General features: G+C 37.4%; 1 protein-coding gene across 1 annotated transcript in view; it reads right to left on the reverse strand.

The window, feature by feature from the left end:
- DENND1B (DENN domain containing 1B) overlaps positions 1-15,471 on the reverse strand; it is a 161,506-nt gene that overhangs the window by 71,634 nt on the left and 74,401 nt on the right. Inside the window, exons 6-10 of the mRNA XM_054384311.1 lie at positions 11,639-11,708; positions 8,543-8,623; positions 5,760-5,819; positions 3,886-3,939; positions 716-826 (exon numbers count right to left, since the gene is read on the reverse strand). Coding sequence (XP_054240286.1) covers positions 716-826; positions 3,886-3,939; positions 5,760-5,819; positions 8,543-8,623; positions 11,639-11,708 — 376 coding nt within the window. The remainder of the gene's footprint in view (positions 1-715; positions 827-3,885; positions 3,940-5,759; positions 5,820-8,542; positions 8,624-11,638; positions 11,709-15,471) is intronic.

Genomic DNA, 15,471 nt, shown 5'->3' on the forward strand with positions numbered 1-15,471 from the left:
AAAATTAATCTTAGGCATCTTTTCAAAACGTAGGATGTTTTAAAAGCTCCTAAAATTGTGTGAAGAATAAAATAATAAACTAATGTTTAGGTATACTTTCAAAATTAAACACAACATTTGTTTATTAAGGAGTCGAAGCAGGCAAAAGGGGAAAAAATGACATTTTAATGTGGGCAGTAGCCTAAAACCTTTAATAAAAAAATAATTTAAAAAAAAAAAAAGCTATTTTCAGTTGTACATTATTATCAGTCTGAAGAGCTGCTCCAAGCCAGAGCTATTACAGTATGCACTCCCAAACCACTCTAACAAAGATGAATCTACCTATTACCAGGTTAGGATAGCAGCTATTATTATAGACCCTTGATTTCTTTCAAGTAGCTCCAATGGAATAAGCCACAAGTGAATAATAAAGATCTTATAATAGCCCTTAAGAATTCTTTTTAGGTTAGAAGGCACAGAAATGAACTCAGGAGAGTCAAAGAACTCTCATCTCTTGATAAGAAAAATAATTAACCTGACTTAATGTATCTGAGTAGGTCTTAGATAAATCAGACTTTTGTACTTCAAGAGCCAGACTAAAACCATATATCAGAGAAGTATGTAGATATTGTCTTATAAGTACACATGGAACATATCTAATACCATAAAGGTCTGGGGGTCATTTTGTGAAATGTTCAATATATTCTACTTAAAAGGAGATGTGTGAAGTACTTACAGTGCTTAGTTTCCTAGAGGTAATAATGATTCGTCTCTCATGCAACATACTGGCATAAAGTTGCAGCATGTTGTTCACATCCACAGCAACAAAATATTCAGTGAGGTTTCTCTGTTCAAATAAATAAAAAGTTAACAATATAGCAACAGAAGTAGCTAAGTGGAACACATTATGTATTACTTACAAAAAAAAAAATCCAATTAGTAAGTGAACTAAAAACCTCAACAAAAACTACTAAAGAAATCCCTTTGAATTAAAAGTTGTATGCCTGAAGAATAATTGATTTGGTTTTAAAGCAAATGAAAAAGTAGCTTTCAGGTAAGATATTAATGTTTTGTTCATTTGGTTATGCTTATGACTTTAGATTTGCCTATTTGTTTGGTTGTGTTTGTTGATTTTGGTTTTTTTATATTTGAAAAAACACATGAAATTTGGTATTGTATCAATAGCACCATGTGCCACTAAGGTAAACATTACTTCCAACCCAAGAACAAATCTCCCACCTGCAATAACTGTTCTGTCATAGCTACAATAATAGAATTGTGCTGTTTTCCCAGGTTCTTCCAAAGTCAACACATTTTATTCTACTTCAAGTACAGCAAAACAGCTTGCTGAAAAACACCAAGCTTCTGCTTCAGCTCTATGTGCCAGGACATCACCAAACATCCATCAGCACTGGGAGAAGGTACTCAGTCCCTTCCTGCAGCCACCCTTCTCACCCTTAGTATGAACCCATTGTTATTCCCACTGTGGAGTTTAATGAAAAATTAACAGCATTTCTTATTTATTGTTCAGACAACACAAAAGTGGGGGGAAAAAGGTGGGAGGAGGGAAGCGATCTGTGTGATCCAACTGAACTTAACAGTACTTCTGCATGGCACAGTGCCAGAGACGTACGAGTTCTGAATAAGCTAGAGCAGCTATGAGCAGAAATGCCTAGGAAAACAGCACTGTCTTGTAACTGTAGAGGATATGTATGAAAATATACTAATACACTGCACATCATACAAAGCATCTGATCTCACGCATTTGTTTTCACATCTGCAGCCAGAACTCTCATTTATCTCCACTGAAAAACAAGTTATTACTGAGCATCAGGGCAGGAGCTCCATCAACCATACACGCCAACCCAAGGAGTAGAACTGTCAGTCTAGCCCAAGTGTGGCCAACAATGGCAGCAAGGTAATGCACACCTGAACAAACAGTGAGGGCAAGACAGGTGGTAAAGGCTCCCCAGCTGTCAGCACCCCTCATGGGGGACATGGCTGCAGCCACTCCAGCTCAGGGCCCTCTGCAGCCAGGGAGTGGATGTGAGACAGCGCTGCTGCTTTATCTCCTTACACATTCGACTACATGAAGAGCTAACTTTAGTTGAAGCCCAGATGATGATCAGAAGGTTGACCTCCTTTTTTTTGATACATTGCAATATTAAATAGAAAAAAAGATATTGAAGAGACAAACGAAGATCCAACAGACAACCCAGTTTCACGTGAATTCAGAAATGCATTATTCATTCAAAGACACCAAGTACAGTGTTATTCTTGGTCTGTGCTGCATAAAATTCTGGAAGAGATAAAAACAAGATCTATAAGGCTACAAACACTTCATTTAGAAAGAAATCTTTTTCTTTCAAATGCTACTTTTAACTGGTTGTCAGAGGCTGATGCACCATGATAATTTGAGTCCAATTTACCTCAGACACTATCTAACACTAGTTGATAATGGTATGCTGATTCTGTGATGCAAAAGTTGTGGTAAAAAAAAGAATTTGCAATCCTGTACAGACCAGTATGTTTGAGAGAGTCACAGTTACTTGTGTATTACATCTGAAAAGTTTCTGCCCTGAAATATGTGTCTTATAATAAAGAATAAGAAATTAATTGTATTGCTTATTTAGTGCAATTACCTTCAACTCTTCAGCCCCTGCAAGTTCTAACCCTCCATCAGTACCATACTACTTTGCAGGATGAGACTTTTACAAATGGAGTGAAAAAAAATAGTTATAGAAAGGCACCTGGAAAATTACTTTCCTTTCTCCCACAGAATCAGAAATTAAATCCACAGTGGCACTACCTCAAGATCCTCCATTTTCCTGAAGCCCACTCTCTGGCTTCGTGGCCCAGACTCCTTTTTGCCACCACAGCCATCTCTCTGCTATGAGCAGCCAGCCGCTCTTTGCCAGCCTAGGCTTCCCCTGCACTGTCTCCTTTCCATCCCACCCTGCAGCCCAGGATCTGCTGCCTGCCTGGGGCACTGGAGGCAGAACTTCCCCTCTGCCCTGCAGTGCAGAGGCAGGAACAGGCCACCAGTCTCCTTCCCCACCACACCTCACCACCAAGGCACCGCTACAGAGCACACTTTCAGCACTAACACCACAACACCTGCCGAGAATGAGGTCTACAGCACTGCTTGAGTTTGTAGTGTCGTGAACTCCCAACAACTTCACCTTCAGAAGGAAGTTATTGGAAGTGTAAAAAATGAACATCTATGCATCCACTGCTAATTCTACATTTAAATGCAGGAGTGGAAAGCAGAAAATCTCACAGGTCTTTTATTAGGTGTCATCCAGATAAACAAGTCATGGAGATTGCAACCTGAGATTTCACATTTGCAGTCTACCTACAGCATCACCAAGGACTTGGCATCTACAGAATGTAAGTCTTCATTAAAAAAATAAAATAACCACCACCATCATTCCTGGTGCACGGATACCATCCAAAGGTAAGCAGGTAGGGAATGTTTTCAGAAATCCTGAAGCAATGCCCTCTCACACAAAAAAAATAATTGCATGTCTTGATAGCTCATTCTGCAGCTTAGCAATGTAGTGTTTCAAGGGCAGATATTCAAATAACACAAGGTGGAGAAGTAGAATATTTTACATACATAATCCAAATAAATGTAGAAAAGCCAAGTAATTATGAACAAAGGGTGGATATAGTAGGGTGCCCTGTTAATGCTTTAAAACAGGCTAATGATGAATGCAACAGTAACTTACGAGCTAAAGGTTGTAATAATAGACATCAATCACATTCTAAAAACAAGTCTTGGGGGGGGGGGGGGAAAAACACAACACAAAAAACCCTCCTATTGATAACAGCAGAGTTCAGCACTATCCCCAGAATGAGGCTACTACTTCTCCTAAATATTTAAAAAAGAAACTGCATACTTACGCTTTCAGGGATTGTTGGCAATCCAGTTGTATCAGGAGTAATGAAATATGAGTGCTAATCAATGGGGAAAAACAATAAATCATTTATGCACACAGGAAACAAAAATTCTCTTTTTAAAAAAATCCCAGCCTTTAGGATTTCCACCCCCATCTTTACTTAAGCAAATATCCATTATTTTTTTTTCCCAATAGCACTCTTACCACTGCTAGGCAAAGAATTAAGCAGACCACGACATGAAATGACAAGCTCTGGTACAGCACAAAAAACACAAACCAAGGGAACAAAACGCTGGGCTGCAGTTCTGAAACAACCCTGAAATTTAGTCAGCTTCAGATGTTGCCATGAGCCTGAGAGGAGCACTGATGAACTCAAGCACCAATTTAAAATTTGCAGCCAAAACAAAAATGTAAATTTAGAATAGCAAAGTAAAAATCATTCACATGAGAAAAACGAATTACAATAGAAATATTATTGCTCAAGATATATTTATATTATCTTCTCTTTCCAAACATCTTTCAGTCAAAAATGTGCCAGCAGAAACGCAAAGTCTGACAGCTTGGGATTCTGCAATCATTTATGAAACACATTAACAATTTCATGCAGCTTAGTCTGAGGCCATCTAGGACGTAAATATAAAAAGGATTAAAATCCAAAACAGATGTAATTGAAATTATTCTCATTAATCTAGTGTGTTTTGTAGTTATCAGACATGGACTTGGCTCAGTAATTTTGAGGCATTTTTAACTATTTGTCTAATTCTTGATGGACAAAAAAAAAAAAAAAAACCCAACCCTCAAGTGTCTACTAAGCAAACGTGACAATTAATGACTTTTAAGTTTTTATTTGGTTTTAATGGAATTTTGGTCTTTTTCATAGATTTTCTTTGTTTTTATAGCATATTTTACGATTGACAACACAAAGACACCTAAGCGTAAAGGAAGTCCATAAGATATTAAATGTGTCTTGTGTTCAAACAAAAATAAAAATTTATTAATAACATTAACTCCATATAGGAGACTTACTAAAACAGCTTGATGCATTTAATAGAAAATTTTCTTCACAAATTAGGTCATTTGGCAATAATTAAAAACTTAAGAATCAACAAAAGAAGGGGGGGGACACTTAAAAAGGGCATCTCATAAACATCACAGGACTTGCACAATAGATATCCCAGGTTATTGTTTGGCATCAATAGAGAAAAAAAAGATATTTTTTTTTCTCTAGTCAAGAATTCAGATTAATGGAAGCCTGCATTCCTCAGAAGCATAGTGAGAACAGAAAATTCTTTCCTATATGTAATAAGGTCACGGAATATTTATCAAAAGATTTCTGAGTAATGAAGTTAATAACTTAGAGAAGTAATTATTTATAATTAAACAAAGTAATAATATTTCACTCATTAAACAGGAAAAGAAGTCAGAACTATGAGCAGCAAAGACCCATTACTGAAGTCATTAAGAGTCATAAAGCAGCAAAAATAATGTGGTATGGTGTCCTTGCACATCTTTGTGAACTCCCTTAGGAAGATGTACGACCTTGGAAGAGATGCTAAATTAATAGTTGCTGTCCTGTTCCAAGTTTTCTCTAAAAAGGGGACTAGAAAAACGCAAGTTTTGTTCGTCAATGTAAGGGGTTGATTTTGGCTGAAGTTTTTATGAAAGGATTATGAAGCATACACACATAGCTCTGAAGTTAGATTGATTTAAACTGAATAGGTACATTAAGATTAGTCTGCTCTTCTAGGTTAAAGACAGCAGCAGAATCTCCCAAAGGACAGGTATAAATAAGCCTGAAATCAACAGAGATATCCTACAGCAAGTAATTATTTCTTTAATTACAATAGGCCTTAAAGAGTCAGTGCCTTTTCAACTCACCGATACAAGGCAAGGCTGTTTTTTCAAAACTTGCTCACTTGCAAAAATCATCTCTTGGTTCTTATGCAAGATGAGAGAAAGATTAACAATTGAATTTTTAGTTTTCCAACAAATAGCACAAAGCTGACTCTAATGCCTGTAATATTCCACACTTAGAATAGTGGCTGAAAATATGTTGGCTTTGTTTGGGTTTTCTTTTCTTTATTTCTTCCCTATATTAATTAACAGATTTAACAACAAAAAAAAAATCACTTTTGTTAACCCTCTATGGGTAAAAGAAAAGTGGCACAAATTATACTCAAGCTCAGGTTCCACAGAATGATCAACTCTTATAAATTTCAGCTCCAGAATACTCATTACTGGGACTGAGAGGTGAGAGTAGAGTAGAACTTGCTCCCTAACAAGTCCAAGGCATTCTGGTGTCCTGAAAAAGGATTACTGGAAAACATCATGTATCCAGATACTGGGCATAATTTTTGCACTATTATATAGATGCAATCCTAAGCACCACTGTGGTCTGGCATCAAACCTCTGCTTCTGAGTCCTACCCTGCAGTGTACCTGAGTAAATGGGGGAGGGATCTTTTTAATTCTGCATCATTAGATCTGAACTGGACTCACCCTGGCACAATGAAAAGCCACTTCATGATGTCATTTCTACAATTAGATTTCAGACCGTAACTTCTTTTTAACTACTGATGGTTCCTGTCTAGCTTATTTACAATATATAAGGAGCAAGAAAGGAACAATAATAAACAAGATTAGGCACACGAAGTTACAGCTGAAAATGGCCACAAACACTTCCCTGCTTCCTGCAGCATGAAGCATTAAAAAAAAAAAAAAAAAAAAAAAAAAAGATGCATGCAGATCCAACAAACATTCTGATTCAGGCTAACCTATTCCTTCCTGCTCTGCCTCATCTGAACCCACAATATTTGCTCAACACTACCTGCAGCCAAGGATTTGGCAAGAGGATTTCATTTAGATAATCAATGCTCAAGTGAAAAAAGATTATCAAACTCTTTGATGTAACAAGCTAGTGGGAACAAAAGAAAATTGGAGAAAAAATAAAATAAAATCAGATAACATGGAAATAAAACCAGCAAGGACCAACTTTATTGCATGCAATTTGTCTTCCCAGTGTTGCCAGCTGTATTCACCACAACATCCATTTCCAGGTTCACCAAAATATTCATTTTGATGTAAGCAAGTTCAAGGAAAGATGAACTGCAACACTGATGGCAACACTTCGCAAGAAACGCAAGGAAAAATATCTTTAGAACTTTCCTGTGTCCCTCTAAACCTCAATAGGATCTTTAAAGGACTTTATAAAGCATTTTGGGTGGCCAAACTAGAACTGGTTTTCATACTGCTAGTAATGACAGCAAAATATTATTTGTACACAGAAGAATTCTTGGCGATGGTACTACGAATTGAAAATTAACTTGAAAATATTACACTGAGAACAGTAAGAACAACAACAAAAAAAAGAAACAACAACTTAGCAACAGAAACAATTCCAACTGCAGCACCAAAAATCAGTATGTTGTTGTGGTGAAAAACAACACACAAGACTGGAAGGACTTCCAACTACAGTGGATTAGCACTGTTCAAGGGGAAAAATATTTAGCCTCTACAGTCTAGTGAAAAAAGCACAACAAGGAATCTCAACTATGACAAATTAAAATCAAATAAGGGCAGCATTGTATTAAGCAGCAAGGGTGAGTAACTACTGGAACAGAAGTGGCAGACCCTCTATTTCAGTATGCCTCCATAACAAGCTCAGATGCTTTTCTAGGGTCTGTGCTTACTTTACTTGAAGCTTTTGGGCTCAACCCTAAAATAAATTAGTTGAAGGCGATCGGAAATGACACAGGTAATGTCTAGATAAATCATCTAATGATCTTTTAGTATGTGTGTAAGGGACATCTTAATGAAATCACATCTTCCTGTGCCCTGCAAGCTGTGATAGTCCAATCAAGAAAGAGTTCTTTGCACTCAGTTACTTGTGTGTGCAGTAATAGCACAGCTTCTGTGAGCATAAACAATGTCCCAGAGACAGCAGAGGCTCTGTAGCATTACATTTCATGCAAGCTTTTCAAATGTATTTAAATGTGTCCATATAGCGACTTCTGTTAAAAACTTCAGGATCAGCTCATTTTTGGATGTTTCTGCAGCAATGCCACCACCTTGCCATACTATCCATGTCTAGTCCCACATCACTAAAACTCAGAGCACAAAAGCAAGGTAGGCATGGACACATTCTTTCACCTAGATGTGCTGAAAGTATCAAGTAACAGAGTAGACTTCACCTACCACCTTGTCTACAGCATTTTTGCATCATCAAGCAAAACTAGGAAGAAGGGGAAGGAAGATGGGAAAGAATCCAGCTTACACAGTTTTGTCCCGTCCTGCAAATCTACCTACTCAGATGTAACAGAGCTACTGTCTCTTGATTCACAGCAGAAGAAACCAAAATGATCTATATGAAACTGCTGGACACAAAAATGTAGTTCTAGTACAGCAAGATCCCACTGCAGTTTACCTTCTCATCCACAAAGCAAAATTCCAATTTTTGCTTCTATATAACTTTGGCTTTAAAAGAACAACATGACACACAGACAAACTATTCTGAACAGAGAGGAAAAAAAAAATACAAGGTTGTCCAAGCTGGTTAAGGATGAGAAACAATATAAGTACACCATTATATGAAGGGGTGGTTTCAAACTTAGCTACCATTTCATTGTCAGTAACAAGGGTAGGAGTTAAACAAAGAATACTTACCACACTTAAGCTGACTAAAGCATTCGCCTTTGGCACAGGATGGCTATACAATGATTTTAACAAATCGTTTGAGTCATTTTCCTATAGGGAATATTTTTAAAGGTAGTTAATTATTGTATAAAAACTAATTACCATTTATTACACATCCAACTATATACTGACAAAGAGAGATCTGTATTTAATGAGAAAGCAAATTGCAGTTCACAGTGAAGAATGCACATATTAAGTATAAAATTCAAGCCAGCTACAGTCCTCAAAAAATTATCGTATCTGCAAGTCAAACTCTTACATATTTACATCAGGAGACACAGACTCAAGTTGTGCCAAGGCAGGTATAGGCTGGATATTAGGAGGAAGTTCTTCACAGAGAGAGTGATTGCCCATTGGAATGGGCTGCCCAGGGAGGTGGTAGAGTCGCTGTCCCTGGAGATGTTCAAGAAAAGCCTGGATGAGGCACTTAGTGCCATGGTCTCGTTGATTGGATAGGGCTGGGTGATTGGTTGGACTGGATGATCTTGGAGATCTCTTCCAACCTGGCTGATGCTACCATTTCCTCATACGCTCATCAAATGGATCACATTATCTGCAACTGAAAATTGTGCCAATATGTCTAGCTGGTCTGTGCATCTTGGATATCTTCTTCTTAAAACTGTTAGCCATATCTGCCTACTCAGAGTTTTACTAGATACTGCATGGCTCTAGTGTACACTTTTAAAATAATTCATCAGGGCTCATAAAATAGTTTGTATGGTTTACTAAAAAGTATATGCAGCTACTGTGTTTAATTAGGATGCCCCAACTTGAGCTCTAAAAAGAGACACTAACTTAGGAAAGAGATGCATGAGGGCCACGAGGATGATCAGAGGGCTGGAGCAACTCTCTTATGAGGACAGACTGAGAGTTGGGGCTGTTCAGTCTGGAGAAGAGAAGGCTCCGAGGTGACCTTCTTGTGGCCTTCAGTATCTGAAGGGAGCTACAAGAAAGCTGGGAGGGACTTTTTAGGATATCAGGTAGTGACAGGACTAGGAGGAATGGAACAAAGTTGAAAGTGGGGAGATTCAGGCTGGATGTGAGGAAGAAGTTCTTCACTATGAGAATGGTGAGACACTGGAATGGGTTGCCCAGGGAGGTGGTTGAGGCCCCATCCCTGGAGGTGTTTAAGGTCAGGCTGGATGATGCTCTAGCCAGCCTGATCTAGTGTGAGGTATCCCAGCCCATGGCAGGCAGGTTGGAACTAGATAATCCTTGTGGTCCCTTCCAACCCTGACTGATTCTATGATTCTATGCAGATGGAGTTTTTGTTTGGTTTAGGGTTTTCGTTCAGTTTAGAGGTTTTGCTCAGGGAGATGAAAGTTTATTGTTAAGCAAAACCAAAACTGCCAGTGACAAGCCAGAGCCAGCTTTGAAACATATTGTTTGAGATTGCAGGAAGCTTCCACCACTCCGTGAAAAAACGATGATGGCACTGGATGCTATAGCATTAAACATGACTTTGGGTCTAGCCTGGGCCAGGAAGGAACAACATCTTCTAACAGCATCCTCATCAACTAATACAGCACCAGACAGTACAACAAAATACTTCTGTACACTGACGCAATCGAAGTAGCTTCTCAGCATACAGAACAACAAACATAACCCAGCAATTTAAATTGGTTGCAGTAATAGCTGCAATGCCAGATTCAGTGATCAAAAACCAAAAGATGACAACAATCCCTACCCCTTCTCTCAAAGACAACCTTAATAACAACTTTTTACTATAGCACAGTGAAATGGGGGTCAAAACCAGTGTCTCATTACACCATATAGAAGACCTAAATGCATTTTGCACTTTATTTAAACATAGCTAACAGCAAACTTTCCTATTGCATTTTAACACAAAATATCATCATTCACTAGAGTCAATTTACTATAATGCACAAGAAGTGTCTATTCTTAGTGACTTTTCCAGTCTACAGCATATGGCTGACACTATGCTTTTGGGGTTTTTATTACAATCTAGTACACTAATATAGTTAAAGCAGAAAGGTATAGCTTTAATGTGTTCAGTGAAGACAGATGCTAGTATTTCCTTTACTGTGTAATGCTGCAATGTATCTAATTGCTCATGAATATGCAAACTAAACTCTCATGATTCTTCACCAAATGCTGCAAGTAATTTTGTCTTGCTGGTTGAGATGACAGAATTACGAGAGGTAGTTTTTAGTTAATACGAAGGGTGAAACAGTACATCGTATTTGATGCAGGTCTGGAAAAAAAAAAGTGTTTGCAACTGATAATCAGATAGTTCCAGACATCTACAGTTTACAATCAATACATCATACAGATCTCCAGTGATGTGACACTTAGCTCACACTTCTCACTTTGCTCACTGAGCACTTGTTTATACTAAGACTGACACTTTATAAAGGTACTTTCTTAGCAGCTTTTTAAGATTAATGTAGGATTCAAGTGATTCCTCTCTACTCCACTCTGATGAGACCCCACCTGGAGTGCTGCATCCAGTTCTGGGGCTCCTATTACAAGAAAGATATGGACGTGCTGGAAGTGTCCAGAGAAGGACGACAAGGATGATCAGAGGGCTGGAGCACCTCTCCTATGGAGACAGACTGAAAGAGTTGTGGATACTCAGTCTGGAGAAGCGAAGGCTCTTAGGAGCCTAAGGAGACCTTATTGTGGCTTTCTAGTACCTAAACGGGGCCTAAAAGAAAGCTGGGGAGGAACTTTTTAGGATGTCAGGTAGTGATAGGACTGGAGGGAATGGAGCAAAACTAGAAATGGGTAGATGTTAGGAGGAAGTTCTTCCCCTTGAGGGTGGTGAGACACTGGAACAGGTTGCCCAGGGAGGGTGTAGCAGCCCCATCCCTGGAGGTTTTTAAGGCCAGGCTGAATGTGGCTCTGCGCAACCTGATGTAGTGCGAATTGTCCCTGTCCATAGCAGGGGCAGCTGGAACTAGATGATCCCCTCCAGCCCTACCAATTCTATGATTCTATGACAGTGGCTGCTGTATTCTTTGAATTTCATTACAATGAATGCAAAAACTTGGTTCAAAATTATACCAAAATTTTAAACACTACAGAATATATTATTAAAGTTACCTGTTCTTTAGCCAAATAATCTGCCAGGGTATTTAGGAGCTTGTAGTATACTTCAAACCATGGAAGGTAACTAAAACAGGAGGAGGAAAAGCAATTTAATAAAATAATCATGTATTTTTCTCAGTGCTTAGAAAATACTACTATGATTAACCTGACTTGCACATTTTTCTAATTTTTCCACATATAAATACACTGCAAATAAAGCCTTTCCCCATCACTGGTAGTAGCAAAGCTACATTTCTTTACACTGGGACACCTGCTTGAAGTTCCAACAACTGTTGAGTTAAACAGAATCCAAGATAAGTAAGACATAACTAAAGAACATGAGGAAAGAAACTCACAGTGGTATCAGCTCCATTTTTCTGTCACTTGGTTTACAGAACAGTTACCTTTAACAGTGACTGCATGCTACAGAACTAATCACTATTTAAACCTGATACAGATGTAGGAAATTGGGTAAACTAAGTAGTACCAGAATAAATTACTCCTTATTTACAAATTACACATCTTCTGGCATCTGTTAGATTATTATCATAAAGAACATTACTAAAATAGTAGTAGTATGGTTAATAGCAGTTGTTTAAAATTAGAAGGGAGGCTAGGAAAAAAATAAAGCCTAAAGTATTTTTACTACATTACATATCCATATGTAACTGTACCACAGTTACTACAGAGTTTCTCTTACTTAGTGCAGTGTGAATTCACAGGCATACTTTCCATACATTTCTTAAAAGCTTTAGTGTGTGCTCTGGAAACACCTTAAAAGTTCAAATTTATATATTTCAGGCAACATGCTAACAGCAAGTGAAAAATACCAGTATGCATAACAGAAATGTTTTCCCCTGATGGAGAAAGGAGATCTCCTATGAAAAACACTGGCTGGTAAGGAAACTCAGTCTACTTTTGTGCAGCGAGCCCAGAGAAGTGCCCTGTTTGCTTTGCAACACCTCTGTTCTCAGTACACAGATGGCAAGGCTTTAGAAACAGATCCCAATTCTTAAGACAAAGAAAGAGGAACAGTAGAAATCTGAACAGAGCTACACTTAATGCATTTTCTAGTAGTATTACTTTTTTATCCTTATAAATGTTTAACTGCTGGTCTTAAAAGACAAACCACAACCAACCATCATGAATTTACTCTTGCCAAGCCACAGAGGTAATGATTGCTTCTAGAGCCACTGCATTCATGTCTTTATCACACTTTACCATACACTGTACTGGCAATTAATCAAAGCTACCTTAACCTTTTAATGCTCACAGACATTTTTAATGCTTGTTATTGTTGACAGTAGTTAAGGTGTGACATTATTGCATCTGCTTTTCAATATATTCTTAAATTATCATAAAATTTACTTCATTGCACCTATGTAACGCTATTTAACACTGCACACCCTTGTTTAACACCCATTGTAACAGCACCTAAAGCATCTAATCTTTACATTTTCTTCCACCTAGGACTCCTGCTCTAGTCTCTTCTGAAATCATGCTAATCTGGTTTTACATGTTGCTGAAATGCAGCATAGAAAGGCAAACAAATTGTTTACCACAGCATTCAGAGTACTTGCAAATGTCAGAGCTGCTGAAGAGTTTTTTACCAGCCTAGACTTACAGTAGGGACAGGAAAGCTGTTCTAGTGTTTTGTCCAAGTCAAGCCACAAGGCAGGTATAAATTGCAAAGTATTTTTACAACACTAGACACAGAAATGGGTTAGATTATCTTAAAGACTTCCAGCCTTTTGTCATCACCTCTGCACTAGTAGTGTACAGCATATTTTGCTGCAAAACATTCTAAAATCTTACGTGATCATTCATTTTTCAAACTGAACATTCACGAACAGCATGGTACAAAAATAAATGTTCCTACTTCAATAAAATATTAACCACATTTCTTTCTCGCATCTAGCATCTCAACTCACCTCTCACTGTGATAAGAAAAATTAAAAGCAGTTTTCAAGTCTATGCATAAAAAGGTCAAATTCATTATTTGAAATGAATGAACCTTAGCATAAAGCCAAGGGAGATTTTTCTTTCATATGGCAAGGCATGCTGACCAGAGTGCTCAGACTAGAATTTCTTCCCTTAGCAAAATCAAGCAATGATACACTTCCATGTCTTCATGTAACAAAACCACAAATAAAAACCACCGTAAAACCAGACTACTTCAACAGAGTTTTTAAATATCACATTCCTATCTGAGCTGAAAGACTGGAAAAAGAATTGCTTTAAGCCTTATAACCACAGACATGAGGTTAATATCATTTCAACGTTCCTCTTAAACCTGAAAAATTAAAAGACGTAACAAGTACTTTACATTACATGACATGAAACCAAAAGCCACCAAGACCTGTTCTCAATTTCTTTTCCGCATAATATTCTTCAGCTCTTCAAAAGCACAGTTGAATTGAAAAAGTTTTTGTCAATATTTTTCATTACATTGTTTTTCCTGCCACAAAATACTACAATAATGTACTGGAAAGCAAAAATGGTCCCTTAACATCTTTATTTTACTTCCTTGCTAATTGCTATCAATTTAGTACAATAATGAATTGTTACATTTGTTGTTTTCATAAACAATGAAGAGTGCATTTGTGTGTGTGCATAAATACAGGCTGTGTTTGTTCATAAACACAGCTCTAAGGTGGTATTTCAGATTCTCAAAGAGCAAGCATCACTTCTTTTTACTTTGTAACATCCTCATGACTGTCAAGCAATATTTTTCTCCTCTTCCACTAGAGATTGATTATGCAACCACAGGTGTTAATAATACTATTAATTGGCCTACTCCTATAAATAGATTTATTCCTAGATGAACAGTTTCGTGATATAGACTTTACATCTTTACCCAGTACATCACATGGGGCAAAGCACTGTACATGGCCCTTCTGTGCTCAATAGCTAAAAAAACAGGTAAAAGAATCTGCTTACATTTTCCTATTAATAAGTCCTGTAAAATGATTTCATCTTTGTTTAGCATAGGAGAACTGGTCTATTTACAGAAAAGTCATGCAGCATACAAATGCCCACCAACATCTGTTAGGTTGGATAACAATTTCTTTCAAGTCAGTACAGAAATGCGCTGTCTGCAAAAAATAGTTTTGAAATGGCTGAGTTTAATAGAGAAGACCTGCAATATACTACTCTTAACTCAGAACTGTCACACTAATATCTAATTTAACAACAGATAAAATCAAAAAATAAAATCAAAAGTCCATTACAACAAAGACCTCACCATCATATTTGTATTCCTAAGATTATTTACAAGCAGTGCATTTCGTAATTAATTTGCTGTCTTATAAAAACATCAAAAGGTTATCAACAGAGAGCCTTCACAGTGGACGAAACAGAGCTTTAATTTTCAGTTTTAATGTATTCAGAAGCCTAAGCTTCAAATAAAAATAATTTAGATCCTTAAACTATGAAACTATTATTGGCTTCTTGTTTATTTTTCTTTGCATTCCTCGTTACAATCAATAACCGCTTGAGAAACAAACATACAAAGCAAGCGCACAGCAACCTCCAACAACATCCAACAGTTTAACTAAAGTTGCCAAAAAAACATTTTTCCTATAATAAACATCTTTGAATAGCAAAGTATTCCCTGGCTGAGCATACAGTCGTCTCTATTTAAAAGTACAGCCACTGCCTGTCACGAAAGCAAGAGCCCAAGATATTTCATGGTTAATTAGAAACGTACTTAGCAATTTCTTTTAATCCAAACGAGCCACAAGGCAGGAGCTCAGACTTTTATTCAAAGTCACACATAACTCTTGTTGCCATAAGTAGACTTCCACCTCTCTGGTGCTTCTACTATAGCTCTGATAAAACTTTTACAT

Source organism: Indicator indicator, chromosome 10 (genome assembly GCF_027791375.1).
Source record: "Indicator indicator isolate 239-I01 chromosome 10, UM_Iind_1.1, whole genome shotgun sequence".
In the NCBI taxonomy this organism is placed as follows: Eukaryota; Metazoa; Chordata; class Aves; order Piciformes; family Indicatoridae; genus Indicator; species Indicator indicator.